The sequence below is a fragment of the Clinocottus analis genome, unplaced genomic scaffold (genome assembly GCF_023055335.1).
Source record: "Clinocottus analis isolate CAN_PGR_092001 unplaced genomic scaffold, fCliAna1.0.p SCAF_16, whole genome shotgun sequence".
Taxonomy (NCBI): Eukaryota; Metazoa; Chordata; class Actinopteri; order Perciformes; family Cottidae; genus Clinocottus; species Clinocottus analis.
In genome coordinates, this window is record NW_027175887.1 from 17,034,417 (window position 1) to 17,055,831 (window position 21,415).

The 21,415-nt window shown below is 46.9% G+C and overlaps 2 protein-coding genes across 2 annotated transcripts; one reads left to right on the forward strand and one right to left on the reverse strand.

Moving 5' to 3' along the window:
* hoatz (HOATZ cilia and flagella associated protein) lies at positions 1-1,248 on the reverse strand. Its single transcript, XM_068579214.1, has one exon. The coding sequence runs from the start codon at positions 1,152-1,154 to the stop codon at positions 669-671; it is 486 nt and encodes a 161-aa protein (XP_068435315.1). The 5' UTR covers positions 1,155-1,248; the 3' UTR covers positions 1-668.
* Positions 1,249-2,128: 880 nt separating this feature from the next.
* On the forward strand, positions 2,129-21,367 carry LOC137786143 (myosin-11-like). Its single transcript, XM_068577795.1, has 42 exons — positions 2,129-2,264; positions 3,675-4,008; positions 4,369-4,539; positions 6,333-6,489; positions 7,687-7,714; positions 8,225-8,324; positions 8,736-8,765; positions 8,945-9,037; positions 9,130-9,193; positions 9,303-9,401; positions 9,484-9,627; positions 9,889-9,984; positions 10,082-10,200; positions 10,283-10,435; positions 10,526-10,699; positions 10,827-11,000; positions 11,191-11,305; positions 11,771-11,958; positions 12,262-12,383; positions 12,758-12,827; positions 12,903-13,063; positions 13,216-13,324; positions 13,827-13,958; positions 14,045-14,251; positions 14,601-14,738; positions 14,828-14,951; positions 15,069-15,240; positions 15,369-15,581; positions 16,311-16,455; positions 16,548-16,754; positions 16,898-17,002; positions 17,184-17,336; positions 17,676-17,924; positions 18,075-18,287; positions 18,384-18,596; positions 18,857-19,018; positions 19,104-19,232; positions 19,358-19,446; positions 19,606-19,729; positions 20,079-20,287; positions 20,369-20,650; positions 21,106-21,367. Exons 2-42 carry the CDS (start codon positions 3,844-3,846, stop codon positions 21,365-21,367), a joined length of 6,060 nt encoding a protein of 2,019 aa, XP_068433896.1. The 5' UTR covers positions 2,129-2,264; positions 3,675-3,843.
* Positions 21,368-21,415: the final 48 nt, after the last annotated feature.

Sequence of the window (21,415 nt, forward strand, 5' to 3'; positions counted from 1 at the left end):
TCATGAGATGGATATTTAATTGCACTTGTCATACAATATCATACAATACAGCCTTCTGGTGGTTTTGAGGTACTTGTTCATTGCTTTCATGCTCATTCGTACAGCTTGGTGATGGCACTTTTTATTAGATATGTTTTCATATCTTTTGTTTTATGCAAACGCATGTCAATAAACCTGATGCTTTATTGGGTTCAGACAATGTTTTAACCGCAGACATCAGGAGGGGACAAGGAGGGGAAAAGCTCATCGTGGTTGTATTTGGTTAACAATCGTTGTTTAATGTGATCAGTTATAACTGTGCTAGTCCTGCTAACACAAGCAGCAAAGTGTATTTGCTGCTCTGAGATTCTTTTTAAAATGGTCCATAATATGATTGACTTTGGTGACCTTTTGGTGCCATAAACATGTTAAATTTTGTATTTGTCCATTTCCCATCAGCTCCAAATGTAATTTGTGTTTAATTAGCAAACATATCTGCAAAGCATCAGATTGGAGATTAACAGTGTTCAGTTTTAAGTGTTTTGCCTCAACACCAGACGTCATGGATAATTTACCATATTTAGAAACAAAACCGGTCTAATTCAATCTACTTCGAATTAAAGAGCGTTTACAAGCGATGAAATACTGAAAGAGGACTTTTAAAACAAATCGGCACAGTCACTTTTGCGTTACTGCAGCTGCTTCACCAGCTCAGCGTCCAACTCAGAGTCTGCAGGTTTTTCGAGCCTCGACGTTTTCTCCCCGCCGGGCTTCGGCTTCAGCTTCGGCTTGAAGTCCCCGGAGAGCAGCCCCTCCCTGCGGAGCCTCTGCTCCCGCTGCCTCCGCAGCAGAGCCATGGTCTCCCTCCGCTGGTCGGCCAGGGCCGCGTACCGCCGCCTCTCCTCCAGTCTCTGCGGGAGAGCAGGCTCCAAACTCTGGGTTGACTGCGGCGGGGTGGACTGCTTGGGACCGGCGCCGCTGCTGCAGCAGCCGCGTGGCAGCGGCCGGGACACCGGCAGCCTCTGGCGGATGTCCGCGGACACCAGCCGGGACTCGAGCGGCGGCAGCAGCGACAAGGAGCTCCACAAGAGCCGCGCGTGGGACGCGTTTTCCGGCGAAGAGCCTTCAAACACCGTGAACAACGCGTCCAGTTTGTTCGGCTCGGGGAAAGACATTTTTTTTATCTGTGTAGTCCAGAGAAATATAACTTTATATTATAGCTAAATAATGTAGCTATATAACTAGCTAGTGAAGTACGCTGTTATTTGGTCGCCGTGGCAACGAGGACGCTACGGCAAGCCGATCGGAACAAACGGGCGCTAAATATTTCAAAATAAAAGTAGTTTATTCGTGCGCTCAGTGGTTCTCAACCTTTTTCCAGTAAGAATAATAATAACTTTATTTATATAACACCTCTAAAAAACAACGTTTACAAAGTGCTCAACAGATAAACAAAGCACAGACATAATTTAAACTCTCACTTCGAGACTTTTTTCTTTTAAATACATTTGAGAAATAACATAATTGTGTCTAGTTTTTAGCTTTCATTTCAATAGAAAATTCACTTAAAACACGGATATACATGATTGTGTAATGTTGTCAGTTAATTTAATGGTGTAGAACTAAACAAACTACATTTAAACAACTACATATATTCATGACATTTGACACAAATTCTTGTGTTCAGTCATCATTTTGATCTAAATGCTTCAATATTTCTACTTTTGTAAAAGTAACAATGCAAAAGGGTAAACAAAACCAAGTACATACATATTATCAGATAAATATACTCAAAATATCAAGGTAAAAAGAAATATAATATGAAACTGAAAAGCTTCTTTAATAATGTTATTTATGTGTGACATTGACTTTAATGTTAGAGGAGGTGATGGACAGTTTTAACTACTTTATAACTTTATAATATATTATTATTGTTATCATAATTATGTACAAGTATCTCAAGGTTGTACCTAAGTACACTGCTTGAGACTAGATACCCTACACTCTTCACTTCTTCATCTCTACAACCACAAATTCAAAGCTTTTATTTTGAAGGCAGATCAAGTAAACCTCTCCTGTCTGCTGTGATTGGCAGGATGGACTTCGCTCGTGTCCGCTTGTGGGTGCTCGTGACCACCCCCAGGTGTCGCGGGCCGGTTTAAATAGTGTGGAGGGAGGAAGGACGGCATCATCAGCATCATCATCATCATCAGTTTATCTGACATGATATTCTCATTTCTCTGAGTTGAGCCTCCGTCCTGCACTGACGGCTGAAACACTGCACAGTGAGTACAACGACTTCTATTAGGTTATATATCCTAGAACTTATTTAAAAATGTTTAATACACAACGGTTATTAAAATACTTCTGTGCTTAAATTGCAACTCCAATTGAGACTATATAGTTTAAATTAGCTTGCAAATACCCACAAGTGACATTTCTGTCCCTCTTGTGTTTTGTTTGCTGCTGAAGAGTAATACAATAGATATGAGAAATTAAGTTTAATTCCAAAACCAGCAGCCTCCTGCATCATTCTGAAGCCCCAGGATTGTATTTGAATCTTTATTGTGGTTTGTTGACATTGCATTTCTCGGTAAATATGTTTTTAAAAAAAAATAATTTAAACTTCCATAAAAAGTATTGCATCCCGCTCACACACACACCTGCTTTGGGCCACACATGCATGGACACGCACCTTGTGACCTGTCACCATTTTGGTGTAAACGGTAAGCTTGGCTGGACACCGTAGCACTGCACCTTATAAGGAAGCGTGCCTGCTAAGTCCCTAGCATCCCCTCTTTGGGCTATCAAAGCTACCAGGAGCAAAAGGGTTAGCCAAACATGGGCATTCCAGCATGGCAGCCGGGCTTGTTGATTATAGGGGTTATCAGTGCGCTGCTTTTCATGTTTTATTGCCTGCTGTTCAACGGGAGGTCAAAGCCGGCCTGTGACCCGCGTGAGGAGGCAGAGACCCGGATAAGGGAGTAAGTAGCTGAGCGGTAGGGAAATATCCAGAGGCTGTTTATCTGCAGCGATCTGTCAGTGAAACCAAATGCAGCCGATCTGAGTGACAGTTTGAGAGTCAGAGTGTGTGTCCGGAGATTCGACTGTGACCACTTTAAATAGATTGTGATGTTTTATTCCTAAATTCAAAATGTAAAGAGTTGTCGGCTTTGTCACCCGAGACTTATGTGTGTTTAAAAAAAATGTTTAAAATCTGAAACAGTGAAAGTCTTAACGCACGTTTTCTGTTAAAGTTCAGCTTCTTTTGGCCCTCGGGTCTTTGTTTATGAGTTATTAAGTTAAAGAAAAGTATATATGTGTATGGCATGTTTCATACACAAAGTCTTTATAAAGCATACAATTATTTTAAGAGATAATTAAGAATTAAGAAGTGAAAAAGAAAAAACGTTAATTGGGTTCAATTTAAGACTTTAAAGAATGGTTTGTGTTTTTGTTGTTGCTTAGACATAAAAGGAAGAAGATCTATACTTTTGCGTCTCTACGGTAAACATGAATTAGCTTAGCTTAGCATAAAGACTGGGCCTCCGTCTGAAGATAGCAATGCTTTGGCTGAGAGCAGTTGTCAGCTGGGGTCTCCTGTTGCTGCGTCCTAATTGGTGGTGGACTCGCCGCGTTATCCGCTGAACTCTGAAGTGTTTTGATGATTTTTGTCCCCTGTTTTCATCACACAGGCCAGAGGTCAAACCAAGGTCAGAGGTCAACCCTACTCCCATTGCCCCGCCAGAGGTCGATCCAGTCGCCAGCGACGATCCAGCCGCCCGCCCGCCCGCCTCCAAACCGCCAGCGATCAACCCCGACGAGCAGCAGACCGACGCGACCGCTCACGGCGACTCTTCCGACATGGCTGACCCGGCCGCCGACGACAGCAAGTTCCTCTTCTCGGACAACGACTTCAGCAAAAGCGGGGTGGCACAGGCCGATTGGTCGGCCAAGAAGATGGTGTGGGTGCCGTCGGAGAAAGAGGGCTTCGAGGCCGCCAGCCTCAAGGAGGAGAAGGGCGACGAGGTAACGATGACAGTCACATGACTTCTTACTACTTTTAAATATATTTCAATCTCTACTGAACAGTTCAGACTATATATGCAACAAAAAAATAAAATATTTAAATCAAAATCCAATCATCTGTTCTTCCCGTTAAAAAAAATATGACGTGTGCTATCGCCCATCCATCAGCGTCGCACTCCATGGTAAGTCCGCCCACTTTTTAGCAGTCCAATTAAATGTAAAGGATTTAATGTAAATTAAATTTACTTGTCTCTTTGTTCGATTTTTCATTCATAACATAAAGAAACTGCACATGGGTCCTGGACAGATTTGGGTGTACCCACGACGCGCTATTATCAGAGTTTGTGTGTGTGTGTGCAGGTGCTGGTGCAGCTCTCCAACGGTCAGAAGGTGACGGTGAACAAAGACGACATCCAGAAGATGAACCCGCCCAAGTTCAGCAAGGTGGAGGACATGGCCGCCCTCACCTTCCTCAACGAGGCCTCCGTCCTGCAAAACCTGCGGGAGAGATACTTCTCCAGCCTGATCTATGTGAGCAACACACACACACACACACACACACACACACACACACACACACACACACACATATTTGTTTTGCTGAATTTGAGAGGACCGGTACACAACGCAGTCCTCAGCATCTAACGCTAACCTGAACCATCGGTTTTGGAAACATTTCTAAATTGTTATTTTTTAAACACGCACAACAAAAAAACATGATATTATATATTACAAGGGATGTATAATAAAAAACAAAAGAGAAAAAATATAAATAATGACTATTAAGTATGTAGGAAGTTGCAAAATAGAATATAAATAAAAGTGATAAAGAAAAGTAAATTACAACACAAAGGATTGAAATATAAAGTGTATCAGGAGTAACACTAACACCAGTACTTTAAAATAGAAAATAACAAACAATGGATGCAACATAATAACAATATTCGGAATAAATTAACATGGATACGCTAAGAAGTCATGACATTCGTCCAGAAGATTGTAGAAAGTACTGCTCACGTAGAAAATACCTCACAGCTAAATGTCTGTTTTATAAGTGTGTATTGTTTTTTAGGTGAAACATTCAAGCAGAAAAAAGGAACACACAACTAAAGACATCAAGAAAAAACTAAAACGTACATTTACAGAGTCCGCAAGAACACTAGCTGAAGATGAAATGAAAACTGACTTTGTGTCTGGAAACAAAAGACAGAAGAGCAGCACGTTTAAACTTGAACATCAGCAGAACTGAGTAGTAAAAACACTCATAAAGCACTTGACGTTCGCCAGATTCAGGTGTAAAAGTACTGGTTTGGGGGTCGTGTGCGGAGCGAGGACGTACTTGGGAGGATCAACAGCTTACGTTTTTGTATTTTTTCAGTCCGTCTCACAAAGTCTAATAAGGTACGGAGGATGTCAAATAAAAACCCACGCTGATGCGTCTAATACAGAGCGCCACGCAGCTGCCGTCCCTCAGCCCATATAAGAGCAGACAGTAACTGAGCAGCCCAAAACAATAAAAAATGCTGATACGCTCGTCTCTGAATGTGCCCAATAACTCTCTGTAAGATGGTACGGAGACCCACAACGTCAAGGATATATTTACAAAGACATACATTCACAGCAACCTGAACTGAAACTATAACAACTATAACTATAACAAACTGTTATAAGGTTTGTGCTATTAAAAAAACTATTGTTTTGGGGATAGTTTTATTAGTTTGAAAGGCTTGTGTTGTATGTTTATGTATTGGGTGTATATATGTTTGTATTATTTTAAGTACGAAACGGTAAAAGCAATCTAAACAACCTACCTATCACCTTTCAGTGAGACGGTCGAGGGTGAAGGTAAATGGAAGGAAGAAGATGTTTTATAGGAGAAAAACATCACGAGATTCCAGGAGGAATCAGGAAATCTTTTGAGTTATTAATGTACAACATAGTGTGTTTTAAATGGGAAGCTAAAAGTGCCATAAAACACCTTTATTTCCACGCATTTTGTGTTAAGGAAGCAGCCAAAAAGTGTTGTTTTTTTACGCCTTATAAAAGCAGTCAAAATCACTGTTTCCTCATAGTAATGAGTCAATAAGCTCAAAGCTTCTGTAACCAATCGGTGAAGAGTAAAACCAGACCAAAGCAATACTAAAGCTGCAAGTGTTCTGAAGGTAGACATTTGTAAAAAATAAATAAAAAACATAAATAAAACATAATTTTGAGCATAAATTAAGTGAAAATACAGGTGTTCTAATGTCCCTTTCGGCTTTCCGTACGTTGACCCTCATGAAGCAGTCGGGTGGACCCCTGTAGTGACCGGTTTCCTCCCACAGACGTACTCTGGTCTCTTCTGCGTGGTGGTGAACCCCTACAAGATGCTGCCCATCTACTCGGAGAAGATCATCGAAATGTACAAGGGCAAGAAACGCCACGAGGTGCCGCCTCACATCTACTCCATCACTGACAACGCCTACAGGAACATGCTGCAAGGTGCGTGTCCCTTGTATGATATATACTGTATATATATATATATATATATATATATATATATATATATATATATATATATATATATATATATATATATATATATTATAAGATATGTATATTGTCAGTTTTTACATCTTTATGGTGGCGATAAACGCTGTCGTTTTTAAAACATGCGTTTCTTTCAGAGGGTTGAAGCTAGTGTTGGTCATCGTCTTAAAAAAACATATTTTTTTACATTTTCTTTACATCCCGACAACAATCAATAAATATAATGTTCTGACAAAAGAATTATGGTAACAGACTTTCCCTTCAGTTTACTACACTCATATTTTGCTTTTATACAACGGGAACGAGACAGATAAATAACACTTAACATGTGAAATACTCCCCCTGTGTATATTTTTTCACGTCGAGGGCTTTTATTGTGAAAGGTAAGTATTGTCTGCTCTGACTTTGTCGAGGTAGAAAGGTGTTTTCACTTCATGAAGGTGAATTATAAAAGCCTCATAACTGTCTTATTGGTTGCACTCAGCTCCGCCCTCTTGTGTCACTTCTTGTTGCAAAAATCCAAGATGGCGACGGCCAAAAATGCAGAAATGAAGGCGTCAAAAACGTCACTGGACGTCACGGTGGCTCTGTCCAGTTCTCAAATACAATCTAGAGGAAAAAGACCAGGCGATATATATTTATCTTGTACTACTAATACATCTACTAGTACAACAAGTAGTACTTAGTTCTGGGGGGGGGGGGGGGGGGAGTGGGCCTCCAACACTAAATGTGTTGGGAGCCCCGGAGCGTGCCGCCGGGTCTCCGGATGGTCCCGCCACTGACCTCGGGCCCGCTTCGTTTTTTCCACTGGGGCCCCCGGGATGGCCATACATGGAGCAGGGAGAGCCGCGCAGCCTCCGCGTCCACCATCCACCATCCACATCCACCTCCACCTGCTATTTATAGACGGCGGGAGCGACGGGGAGCTAATCTGGAGATCCCGGCAGCGGTTTTTTGCTCTCGAGGAATTCCGCCCGCAGAGTTCATGTTTGGTGTATTTGGCTCGGCTTCGACTAATGAGTTCAGAAGAGTCAACATTTCACATCATGTCCCCTTTTACCCCCCCCCCCCCTCTGTTTTACCCCCCCCCCCCCCTTTTATCACCCTTTTACCCCCTCCCCTTCTCTTTTACCCCCCCCCCCTCCTCAGACCGTGAGGATCAGTCTATTCTCTGCACGTGAGTCTAAACAACACTTTTTCCATCACACTGTGAACACACACACACACAGCACACAAACACATAGACACACGCACACATTTCCATCACTTTAAAGGGGACAGTTCATTCTCTCGCGTTCCTTCCCGGGACATTAAGCCCTTACACATATAATGGTTTCGTACTCGTTTAGAGAACTATAGCTTCGAGCTGCTCATAAACATTCTTTTATTTTATTGTCAATTATTCTGATTGACATTTTGTTCAAATGCATGGTTTGCTGCTTGAAAGTTACTGGATTTATTATCACGGAAGACAAAGAAAAGCAGCAAATATTCACATTGAAGCCTGCTGAATTATTACGTAAATAAACAACTTGAACGATTCATTGATTATCAGGGTCAATCGTCTGTGACCATAAAGAATAAACCACAATTCATTTCCTTCACTGTCTCTCCTCTCATCTCCTCACCTCTTCTTATCTCGTCCCTCTCTTGTCTCTCTCTCTCTTTTCTCTCTTCTCACACTCAGAGGTGAGTCCGGAGCGGGGAAGACAGAAAACACCAAGAAGGTGATTCAGTACCTGGCGGTCGTTGCCTCCTCACACAAGGGCAAGAAGGACGCCAACCCTGTGAGTGGGAACTCCTGTATACATATATCTATATATCTATATATATCAGAACAATAAACTTCAAGAACAAGTTATAAAACAAATTAAATGAATAATACGTTTCTATTTTGTACATTTTGTGACTTTCAGTGTGAAGCTAAGCGACTTGCTTGTAGATTTACCCAAGAAAAGTCTGATGGCTATTGTCACTTCTGTATGTTGCTGACTCAGCAGTTTGTAATCCAGCGAAAATAACTATTCATGGTTTGTTTAGTAGAGATGCAGTGATGCTTTATTGGTGCTTTTTGAATGCTTTATTGAGGCTTTATTGAGGCTTTATCAAGGCTTTTTATATGCTTTGTTGATGCATTATTGAATGCAAACTGTATCAGATAACTAAAGAAACATGTTGTGTTTACTGCTCCTCTGCAGCCACAGCAGCAGGCAGGATCTCTGGCCTACGTGAGTAGAAAAACATGCAGAATAAACACAATTACACACAATCTGAATCTGTAAATTCAAGGAAGCTTTAATATAACTATAGTGCGACATGAAAAGTACCTGTAAAGTACATCATAATTGTACTTCCATTTCCATTTGGGTAAAAGTACTGGGTTGTAGTGATATGCTTTGGGCTGCAGGGGGAGCTGGAGAAGCAGCTGCTGCAGGCCAACCCCATCCTGGAGGCGTTTGGAAACGCCAAGACCATCAAGAATGACAACTCCTCTCGATTTGTGAGTTGTTGTTGTTGTTGTTTTAATCAATCGGGTTCAAGAGTCATAACGTCTGTCTCATGCGGTCGCTGCTGTCGTCTCCTCTTCCACAGGGAAAGTTCATCAAGCTCAACTTTGATGTGACCGGCTACCTAGTCGGGGCCAACATCGACACCTGTATCCTCTTTTAGATGAACATGCATCACATTGCCTTGTGTTTGGCGTGTCACATGACCTTGTGTTTGACATGTCACATGACTCCTGGTTGTCTGCTTAACCGGATCAGACCTGCTGGAGAAGTCCCGCTGCATCCGGCAGGGCAACACCGAGAGGGCCTTTCACATTTTCTACTACATGGTGGCGGGAGCCAAGGACAAGATGAAGGGTGAGCTTTGTGTTTATTAAGATGGTTGTGCTAAATATGTGTAATAAAGAGCCAAGAAGTAATTCTTAGCTTGTGTGTTCAGAGGAGCTCCTGCTGGAGGACTTCAGCAGCTATCGCTTCCTGGTGGCCGGCCACGTGGAGATCTCTGGTCAGGAGGACGACGAGATGTTCATCGAGACCTTGGACGCCATGGAGATCATGGGCTTCACCGAGGAGGAGAGAATAGGTACGAAGTAAAAACCGTCCACCCCGAAGGTTTAACATCGAGGTCCAAGGGGAAAGTGGTGAGGAAAAGCTGCCAGGAGGGAACCTTTTTGACTCCTGAGCATCACTACCTGTTACTCATTTCCTCTTCAGTGCAGCTGTCGCTAAAGCACCTACAAAACAAACCCAATGCACTGATTCCAGACAGTAATGTGTAGTTTTGGGGGGCGTTCGCCTTGCTGCCGTATTCTGTTGGAAGATCACCTGCGATGTCTTCCCTCAGGGATGCTGAAGGTGGTGTCCACGGTGCTCCAGCTGGGCAACGTCAAGTTCGAGAAGGAGAGGAACAGCGAGCAGGCGACCATGCCCGACAACACCGGTAAAGAAATGCCGAAGCCTCCTCTGTGAACTCACCTTCTATACGCGTGTGTCTGACCTTCTCTGTCTCCTGTTACCCGTCAACCCCCCACACACAGTTGCACAGAAGGTGTGCCACCTGCAGGGCATCAACGTCACCGACTTCACCCGCGCCATCCTCACCCCTCGGATCAAAGTGGGAAGGGAGGTGGTGCAGAAGGCGCAGACCAAGCAGCAGGTAAACACGCAACCCAGACCTCCCGAGATGCAACCGCAGAGCTGTGAATTCCCAAAATGGACACTGAACTCTCTCTGTCCAGGTCGATTTTGCGGTGGAGGCTCTGGCGAAGGCCATGTACGAGCGCCTGTTCCGTTGGATCCTGGCCCGAGTCAACAAGACGCTGGACAAGAGTAAGAGGCAGTCGTCCTCCTTCCTGGGCATCCTGGACATCGCCGGCTTCGAGATCTTCGAGGTGAGTTTCCTTTGTTTTTGCCCGGAAACCAAACATGTTCTTTCCTGGCTCTCTAACCGTCTCCGAATCGCCTCCCTTTCCCCGTCGCAGGACAACTCCTTCGAGCAGCTCTGCATCAACTACACCAATGAGCGTCTGCAGCAGCTCTTCAACCACACCATGTTCGTCCTGGAGCAGGAGGAGTACAAGAGGGAGGGCATCGATTGGAACTTCATCGACTTCGGCCTCGACCTGCAGCCGTGCATCGAGCTCATCGAGAGGCCGGTCCGTGACATGCGACGCGTTTGATTGGTTTCATTGAAACAAACAGGGCTTTAGACCAGTAAAGCTGGTGTTCAACTCTTCGTTGACGCATATTTTTGTTGCCTGAACTTAACTTTCTGTCCTGCAGAACAACCCCCCCGGCATCCTGGCCCTGCTGGATGAGGAGTGCTGGTTCCCCAAAGCCACCGACGTGTCCTTCGTGGACAAGCTGCTGAACACCCACACCGGCCACGTCAAGTTCTCCAAACCCAAACAGCACAAAGAGAAGCTGATGTTCACGGTTCTGCACTACGCCGGCAAGGTGAGGAATCCTGAGGGACTCCGGGAGAGTTTAAAATATATGTTGGGGTGATTTGGTTTCACACTAATGAACAATGTCCTCTTAACCTGTATTTGTGAGGTGGTTTTAGAGAGTTATTATAATAATTATTTATTATTGTTATTGGGACACTTGTTCTTGTTGAATAATAACCAGCGCGATACGCTTCAAGGTGGACTACAACGCTGCCAACTGGTTGACCAAGAACATGGACCCCCTGAACGACAACGTGACCGCTCTGCTCAACAACTCCTCCAGCAACTTCATCCAGGAAATGTGGAAAGACGGTGAGTCCTAATGTCCTAATGTCCTCCTGTCCTGGTGGTGAAAGTGGTATTGATGATATTGGTGGTAATGGTGATAATTGTGGTAATGGAGATATTGATGATATTGGTGGTATTGGTGGTAATGGTAGTATTAGTGCTGATTCTGGTAATGGTGGCATTGATGGTATTGGTGGTAATGGTGATAAATGTGGTAATGGTAATAATGGTGGTATTGGTGGTAATGGTGATGAATGTGTAATGGTAATAATGGTGGTATTGGTGGTAATGGTGCTGATGGTGGTAATGGTGGTATTGGTAGTATCGGTGGTATTGGTGCTAATGGTGGTTTTGGTGGCAATGGTACTTATGGTGCTGATGATCGAAATGGTGCTAATAGTGTTGATGGTAGTCATGGTACTGATGGTGGTATTAGTGGAAATGGTGGTATTGGTGGTAATGGTAGTCATGGTGGTGTGTGAATCTCAGCGGATCGAGTGGTCGGTCTGGAGACCATGACCAAGATGTCGGAGAGCTCGGTGCCCACTAAATCCAAGAAGGGCATGTTTCGCACCGTGGGCCAGCTGTACAAGGAGTCGCTGGGCAAGCTGATGACCACGCTGCACAACACGCAGCCCAACTTCGTCCGCTGCATCATCCCCAACCACGAGAAGAGGGTGAGAGTTCCGACTTTGGCCTGAAGGGGGCGACGCAAGTAAACTTCCCCAGTTCATTACTGCCCTAAGATGATCACTTTTTTTATTACAAATGTTCTAAAAATTTTTGTTAAATGTGCAAAAGAGGCAAAATACATGTTTTACTACCCCTAGTCTGAAAGAAGACGTGTTATAGAAATGGAGCAAAGTCTCAACATTGACCAGTGACATGTGCATGTCTTGTCTTGAGTTTTGAGAACAAATGATTTAATTTGAGCTGAAGCTGCAGGTAGAAAAAAGGAGACTGAGTCTGCTCTGCTTCAGGCTGGGAAGATGGACTCCAATCTGGTTCTGGAGCAGCTCAGGTGTAACGGCGTGCTGGAGGGCATCCGGATCTGCAGGCAGGGCTTCCCCAACCGCATTGTGTTCCAGGAGTTCAGACAGAGGTGAGGAAGACGCCTGACACACATTTATATAGAATGTATTTTATATATATATATATATATATATATATATATATATATATATATATATATATATATATATATATATATATATATATATATTTAATATATATGTATATATATATATTTTAATTTAATTTAAAATGTAAATTATAATTGTAATAATTTTTGTTTGTATATATATATTAAATATAAAAATCATTCATGTTTATTTTTAAGAGTCAGAGCCATTTAAATAAAACGCATTGTTGCAGTTTCTCAATGTGACCACTAGAGGGCAGGCACAACCATACTTACACTATAATAACCCTTCAAAATAAAACAGGCTTGAGTAAAGTGTTTTCTTGTGTTTTCAGATATGAGATTCTGGCTGCTAGCGTCATCCCGAAAGGCTTCATGGACGGGAAGCAGGCGTGCTGTCTGATGGTGAGTCGCAAAGAACATGTCATTATATTTTAACAATATATTATTATTATTATTATTAATACGACCCCCCTGCAGGTGAAGCACCTGGACCTGGACGTGAACCTGTACCGTATCGGTCAGAGTAAGATGTTCTTCAGGACGGGGGTTCTCGCTCAGCTGGAGGAAGAGCGTGACCTCAAGCTGACCGTCGTCATCATCGCCTTCCAGGCTCAAGCACGAGGCTTCCTGGCCCGCAAGTAAGAGTGAAAACGCTTCAGTACATAGGTTTGAGGTACTTGTACTCTATTGGAGTATTTCCATGCATGTACTTTCACGAAAGTAAAAGATCAGAGTACACTTCCTCCATCTCTCGCTGCTTGCAATATTAATATTTAACGTGTATTTTCAGGGCCTTCAGTAAACGACAGCAGCAGCTGACGGCCATGAAGGTGATCCAGAGGAACTGCGCCTGCTACCTCAAACTGAAGAACTGGCAGTGGTGGAGGCTGTTCACCAAGGTCACACACACACACACACACACACACACACACACACACACATACACACACACACACAACACACACACACACACACACACATATTCAAAGACATAAAGTAACAAGTTAGATGTGCGTAAGTTATGTCGCACAAACGTATGTTAGGGCTACCATGCTAATGTGCTAACGATAATGTGCTGACGTGGTAAGCTGCTAAATGTTAGCATGCTAAAGAGCAACAGTTGCTTAGTTTGTAAGTCAAAGGCAACCAAGAAACACAAATAGGAAACTTCAATTAAATATAAAACCTTAAGAATACAAAAATAAAACTGCTAAATTTGAAAGCAAGTGAAGCAACGACAAGTAAAACGACTCAAAGTGAAATAAGATGAAATAGATTCAGGTTGTGAGCATGCTAACATTAGCTGTGGGCTGACTGCTCACGTTAGCATTGAGTCCACCGTGCACAGATTACCCCTGGAGGCTTCGGCCATGACGCTGTGTCGTTGTTTCCTGGCTGCAGGTGAAGCCACTGCTGCAGGTCACCAGGCAGGAAGAGGAGATGGGTCAGAAAGACGAGGAGCTGAAGGAAGCGAAGGAGGTGGCGGTCAAGACGGAGGCCGAGCTGAAGGAAATCACCCAGAAGCACACGCAGGTGGAGGAGGCGCGCCATCTTATCGCCCTGTTGTTGTTGTTGTTGATGTCTTAAACGCTCTTAAAGGGACAGGCGTGTGTTCGCAGCTGATCGAGGAGCGCGTTCAGCTGGAGACGAAGCTCCACGCTGAGACGGAGCTGTACGCCGAGGCGGAGGAGATGAGGGTGCGCCTGGAGGCCAAGAAGCAGGAGCTGGAGGAGGTGCTGCACGAGATGGAGGCCCGTCTGGAGGAGGAGGAGGACCGCAGCGGCGCCCTGCAGCAGGAGAGGAAGGAGATGGAGCTGCAGCTGCAGGCGGGCGCTCTTTATTCATGCCGTTTACTATAGTTTGGTTTCCTTCTCGCTCACATATCCACATGGTGTGTCTTCAGTGTAGCCCCCACCTTTCTGAAAACATGTCACACAGCAAGAGGGGAGGCTCATGCAAATGTTAAGACCCAGCATGCACCTCTGACACAAACATTATTAGTAGTAGTAGTATTGTTATTCATTTTAGTTGATCATTTAATTGTTGATCTGGTAAATATGATTATGAAGAACCTCAAACCTAAAAAGTCCATTCGTTGTGTCAAGTGTCTAAGTGCAGCAGAAAAGCTCTTAATAAAATGAAAGTATTATGATTATTGTTGCGTTGTCTCTGCAGCTGATGGAGGCGCATATAGCGGAGGAGGAAGACGCTCGCCAGAAGCTGCAGCTGGAGAAAGTGTCCGTGGAGGGAAAAGTGAAGAAGCTGGAGGAGGAAGTTCTGATCGTGGAGGACCAGAACATCAAGCTGCAGAAGGTCGGAGGAGTCCGGCGGCGGCGTTCGGAGGTGTTTCCCATCACGATTTATACTTAAGTGTGTGTGTGTGTCTGTGAACGTCTCCTCAGGAGCGGAAGCTGATGGAGGAGCGGCTGGCGGACATGAACTCCAACCTGGCCGAGGAGGAGGAGAAGTCCAAGAACCTGAGCAAGCTCAAGACCAAGCACGAGTCCATGATCTCAGACCTGGAGGGTCAGTGTGCAGCGCAGCGCAAACACTCTACTGACTATCACAGATGTAACCAATATAATATAGTGTAATGAATATAATGTAAAAAGTATAAGAGTATTGTCTTTCTCTCTTGCGCAGTGCGTATGAAGAAGGAGGAGAAGGGCCGTCAGGACATGGAGAAGGCCAAGAGGAAGGTAGAGGCGGAGCTAGCCGACCTCCAGGATCACAACGCCGACCTGCAGGCCCAACTAGCCGAAGTCCGAGCCCAGCTGGCCGCCAAGGAGGAGGAGCTCCAGGCCACACTGGCTCGGTGAGCAGATGACGTTTATACAAGTGAAGCCGAAGCTGCATTCTCTCTCCTGACCACCAGTGGGCGACTCCTCTGGTTGTATAGAAGTCTATGCTTCATGTGTTATTCTATTTCTTTTGCGTCCGCAGCTTGGAGGAGGAGTGCAACCACCGGGGCGTCGCGGTGAAGCGGGTCCGGGAGCTGGAGGTTCTGCTCTCGGAGCTGCAGGAGGACCTGGAGGCCGAGCGGGCGGCCCGGGGGAAGGTGGAGGCGGCTCGCCGGGATCTGGGAGAGGAGCTGAACGCCCTCCGCACCGAGCTGGAGGACAGCCTGGACACCACTGCCGCCCAGCAGGAGCTACGGTCCGTCCCAACCTCCACCTTTAAAAACCAGATCAACCACCTCATGAATAGCAAAGCCTGTTGGCCTCGATCTTGAGTTTTTAAGTATTGTTCGGTGTCTTAACATCAACCCACAGACTAATACTGCACATATTAGGAAAGATGAAGACCTAAAGCATCTAAGTCTGCAACAATAATCACAATACAGTAAAAACTTTGACATGTTAGGAAGCATATTTTGTCCAAAAAAAAAAACGTTTTTTCGGTTTGAAAATTTTAAAATGACCCACTGAGCGGATCTTTGCTCCCACCATAACAAGGCAGGTATCAAAATGATCTACTAATTTCACATGTCTTTTCATAAAAAAGCATAAAACATTCCAGTAAAAAGTTGCACTCAACAAAAAAAGTTGAGTCAAAGCAAAACACTCTAAAGAAATGGTCCTAAACTTTGACTCATAGCCTGCAACCTAAAGCGTTTCAACTGCTCGTTGTTTATTAACAAAATGTGGAAAGTGAGGCTGTTTTCTCGGCTACTCACTCCTCAATGATTCAGTCTTTAAATGTAGGACAGTTAGTTTTTTATTCTAGTTACATTTTGACTTCTGAGACGCTGCAGAAACGTAAACATCAGTATCGTCTGCGTAAAGGCGCATAAAAGCGCTTAAAAGCCTTTAAAAGCATTTAAAAGCGTGCGTTTCTTTTGGGATGTGTCGCGGTGACGTTGTGTTTGTGGCGTGTGACCGACAGGGCGAAGCGCGAGCAGGAAGTGGCCTCGCTGAAGAAAGCCATGGAGGACGAGGGGCGGGGCCACGAGGCCCAGGTCCAGGACCTGAGACAGAAACACAGCCAGGCAGTGGAGGAGCTCACGGAGCAGCTGGAGCAGGCCAAGAGGGTACATACACACACACACACACACACACACACACACACACACACAGACACGCACGTGTGTGTGACTCACCTGTCCCCCGTGTCTCCGTCCAGGTGAGGGCCGGTCTGGAGAAAGCTAAGCAGAGTCTGGAGAAGGACTCGGCGGACCTCAGCGGCGACCTGCGCTCGCTGGCCAGCGCCAAGCAGGACGTGGAGCACAAGAAGAAGAAGCTGGAGGCTCAGCTGAACGAGCTGCACGGCCGCTGCAGCGAGAGCGAGCGGCAGAGGACCGAGCTCGGGGAGCGCGTCTCCAAGATGACCGTGAGTCAGAATATTGACGCAAATGTTCATGAAGTAAAACAGAAACACCACCACGATAAAAATGCAAATACAATGACACTGAAGCACTATTTTCCATTCCTTTGTCCTTTTCTTTGTCTTTTCCTCTGTCCTCGTCTCCCCAGATGGAGCTGGACAGTGTGACGGGTCTTTTGAACGACGCAGAGGGAAAGAACATCAAGCTGAGCAAAGACGTGTCTAGTCTGTCCTCCCAGCTGCAGGATGCACAGGTGAGCTGGTATACTATACTATATATACTATGTGTACTATAAATAGTATAGTATATATAGTATATATTTGAATGTCTGCACAAAATGTCAGTAATTTCTGAGATATTTCAGTCTGGATCACAATGGGCAACCCTTTCTCATCATCTCGCCCCTCATCTCCTCGTCTCCTCGTCTCCTCCAGGAACTGCTGTCGGAGGAGACCCGTCAGAAGCTGAACCTGTCCGGGCGTCTCCGTCAGATGGAGGAGGAGCGCAACGGCCTGATGGAGCAGCTGGAGGAGGAGACGGAGGGCAAGCGGGCCGTGGAGCGCCAGCTCTCCAGCCTCAACATGCAGGTCAGTCCATTAAGGCCTCCAGCCTCAACATGCAGGTCCCTTAAGACATCCAGCCTCAACATGCAGGTCCCTTAAGGCCTCCAGCCTCAACATGCAGGTCCCTTAAGGCCTCCAGCCTTAACATGAAGGTCAGTCCATTAAGGCCTCCAGCCTCAACATGCAGGTCCCTTAAGACATCCAGCCTCAACATGCAGGTCCCTTAAGGCCTCCAGCCTTAACATGAAGGTCAGTCCCTTAAGGTCTCCAGCTCAACATGCAGGTCAGTCCCTTAAGGTCTCCAGAACAAATCCACGGAGTTGAGAAACTCACGCGAGCTCTCGCCACTTGGTTTCCCATCAGCTGTCCGACTACAAGAAGAAACTGGACGAGACGTCTGCTGCAGCGGAGCTGCTGGAGGAGGGCAAGAAGCGTCTGCAGCGCGACCTGGAGGCGGCCAACGGCGAGTACGAGGAGAAGGCGTCGGCCTACGACAAGCTGGACAAGAGCCGCAGCCGCATGCAGCAGGAGCTGGAGGATGTCCTCATGGACCTGGACAGCCAGCGGCAGCTCGTGTCCAACCTGGAGAAGAAGCAGAAGAAGTTTGATCAGGTGTGGAGGCGCTTTTGGTCTTTCTGACCAGTATTAAACCAGTATTAGACTGGCTTGAACCAGTATAATAATGTCTTTTGCCATTGTTAGACTGGCCTAAAACCAGTATGAGTAAAATAAAAAAGTAATAAAGTCTCTTTGGTCCGTCAGATGCTGGCGGAGGAGCGCGCCGTGTCCTGTAAGTTCGCGGAGGAGCGCGACCGAGCCGAGGCGGAGGCGAGGGAGAAGGAGACGAGGGTTCTGGCTCTGGCCCGAGCGCTGGAGGAGAACCAGGACGCGCTGGAGGACGCGGAGAAGACCGTAAAGGCCCTACGGGTCGAGATGGAGGACCTCATCAGCTCCAAGGATGACGTGGGGAAGAGCGTAAGAGGAGGAGCCGCGAGTCCGGGCACGAACTCGTGATTACATATTTAACTTGTATCCTGATTCCTTATCCGCCCGCCTCACCTTCCTCTCCAGGTCCACGACCTGGACAAGGCCAAGCGCGGCCTGGAGGCCTTCGTGGACGAGATGCGGACGCAGATGGAGGAGCTGGAGGACGAGCTGCAGGTCGCCGAGGACGCCAAGCTGCGTCTGGAGGTCAACAGCCAGGCGCTGAAGGCGCAGCACGAGCGGGAGCTGCACGCCCGCGATGAGATGGGCGAGGAGAAGAGGAAGCAGCTGCTCAAGCAGGTCTCACACGGTTCTGGGTTCAAGTCTCGGACGTTCATCATTCAGTAAATTATGGTCTCAATAGACCACGGGGCTGAGTATGCTTTAGGGCGGGGCTTAGTGTGATTGACAGGTCGCGACGAGAAACGTATACATTCTCGTCTACTGTAGCTAACTCTCGTCACAGTACTCTAACTGTAAACTTGGATCTTCTTTTGACCCGTGTTATAAAATAAGAAAAACAAAAGTGTAAAACAAGATGGCCGATCCTCCTCCCCCAGGTGCGCGAGCTGGAGGCGGAGCTCGAGGAGGAGAGGAAGCAGCGAGGTCAAGCGTTGGGCGGCAAGAAGAAGCTGGAGGGCGAGCTGAAGGACATGGAGGACCAGCTGGAGGCCACCAGCAGGGGGCGCGACGAGGCCGTCAAGCAGCTCCGCAAGATCCAGGTCAGCTGGACTCTGGCATCACCCGACCGACGGCTCAACAAGTCGCTTCCTGTCATCTGTTCACTCGCTCCCTCCCTCCCTTCAGGGCCAGGTGAAGGACCTGCAGAGGGACCTGGAGGACTCACGCTCGGCCCAGAAGGAGGCGCTGGGCTCGGCCCGGGAGAACGAGCGCAGAACCAAGACCGTCGAGGCCGACGTCGTCCAGCTGCACGAGGTGCTCGCTCTCTGCACCGCCGCGCTTTCAAAATAAAAGCTTGTTGTTTTTGATAACTATGACGCGGACATATTTAGCTGTCGTGACTTTTCTTTAGCTGACGTCTTCACCTTCCTTGTGTCCAGATGTTGGCCTCCGCTGAGCGAGCTCGTAAGCAGGCCGAGGCCGAGAGAGACGAGCTGTCTGAAGAGCTCGCCAGTAACTCCTCCGGAAAGTGAGTGTTTTTATGTTCATAAACACACACATAAATATAGATTTGTATATTTTATGTGACAAAAAGCACTTCAACACGCACTGTGTATATTCTCTGAAAGATTGAACGAAATTCTGATATATCAAATTCATTTTTTTATCTCGTCTCTTCTCCGCTCAGGTCGCTGCTGTCGGACGAGAAGCGCCGCCTGGACGCGAAGATCGGCCAGCTGGAGGAGGAGCTGGAGGAGGAGCAGGCCGGCGTGGAGAGCCTCAACGAGCGGCTGAGGAAGAGCCAGCAGCTGGTAGGGTATAAAAACCAGTATAATAATGTTTTAAACCAGTATCACAGTGCCTAAAACTAGTATTAGCTTACCTAAAACCAGAATTAGAGTGTCTCAAACAGTATTGGATTGCCTTAAACTGGTATTAGGGTGCCTTAAACCAGTATAATAATGTCTTAAACCAGTATTAGAGTACCTTAAACCAGTATAATAATGTCTGAAACCAGTATAAGAATGCCTAAAACCATTATAAGACTGCCTTAAACCAGTATAATAACGTCTTAAACCAGTATTAGACTGCAGGACGAGACAACGTGGCGACTCGGGGGTGTCTGCATCGTGGTCCTGACCTCTGACCTCTGTTGCGCAGGTGGACCAGCTGGGGGCGGAGCTAGCGGCAGAGCGCGCCTCCTCCCAGAGCCGTGAGACGTCCCGGCAGCAGCTGGAGCGGCAGACCCGCGACCTGAAGGCCAAGCTGCAGGAGGTAGAGGGCCAGGGCCGCTCCAAGCTCAAGGCCTCCATCGCCGCCCTGGAGGCCAAGCTGAGGGAGGCGGAGGAGCAGCTGGAGGTGGAGAGCAGGTACTGGTGCATTGTGGGGGGGAAAAAACAGAGTTTTTACGTGTAAATACGTGAACTTGACGCCTCGACGTCTCTGCACAGAGAGCGTCAGTCCAACGCCAAGAACCTGCGTCAGAAGGAGAAGAAGATTAAGGATCTGAGCGTGCAGATGGAGGACGAGAGGAAGCAGGCGCAGCAGTACAAAGACCAGGCGGAGAAGGGCAACGTGCGGGTGAAGCAGCTGAAGCACCAGCTGGAGGAGGCGGAGGAGGAGGCGCAGCGCGTCGCCGCCTCCCGCAGGAAGCTGCAGCGGGAGCTGGAGGAGGCCACGGAGGCCAACGACGGGCTGAGCCGCGACATGGCGTCCCTCCGGAGCAAGCTGAGGTAGCGGCGGGGTGGAGGAACGGAGGGGGCGGGGCGGAGGGGGCGGGGCCAGTCGGGTTTTGTTACAATGTTGCAACGCGAACAAACGTATTTTCAAAGCTCGCTTCACTTGTCGTGATGATTTGTGATGTGTGGCGTTTCCTCTCCCTCCTCCTCCGTGTCCTCAGACACTACTGATCTGACAACTGTCCCAAAGCCCCAAAGCATCCTGGGAATATTCCTCCTCTTCCTCAGCGGGCTTCTTTTAATTTATTTTATAACTTCCTCGTCGCTTTCCTCTCCAGTTTACGTCTGCTGCAAAACTTCAGGGGCTTTACATCTCACTTTGCAACTATTCTACATCTCTCCTCCTCCTCTTCCTCCATCTCTCCTCTTCCTGCTCCTCCTCCTCCATCACTCCTCATCTTCTCTACATCTATCCTCCCTCTCCTCCTCCTCCTCCCGGGTGTTCCCAGGCGTGGTGGAGGAGGTGAGTCGGTGGTCTTCAGCAGTCCGAGTCCCCGCAGCAGCAGCATCGGTGGCATGAGCAGCATGAGCAGCAGCATGAGCAGCAGCAGCAGCGTCATGAGGAGCTCGGCGCTGAGCGGCGGCGTCAGCAGGAGGAGCACCATCAAGGAGAACTCGGTGGAGCTGCAGGAGGAGGAGCCTCCGTCCCGCTCCCGCTCCACGTCTCCCTCTCCGGACCCCCGCGAGTACGCCTACTCCTCTGACGAGTAGACGAGACTCCGCCCCCCTGCCCCGCATCCATTGTTTCACAAGAAAAAA

Bases quoted from the DNA above. Each gene is read 5' to 3' on its own strand.
- LOC137786143 (XM_068577795.1), top strand. From the start codon at position 3,844: ATGGCTGACCCGGCCGCCGACGACAGCAAGTTCCTCTTCTCGGACAAC. The intron at 9,628-9,888 runs GTACGAAGTAAA...GTCTTCCCTCAG, and splicing joins CACCGAGGAGGAGAGAATAG to GGATGCTGAAGGTGGTGTCC. The intron at 18,597-18,856 runs GTCTCACACGGT...CTCCTCCCCCAG, and splicing joins GGAAGCAGCTGCTCAAGCAG to GTGCGCGAGCTGGAGGCGGA.
- hoatz (XM_068579214.1), bottom strand. From the start codon at position 1,154: ATGTCTTTCCCCGAGCCGAACAAACTGGACGCGTTGTTCACGGTGTTT.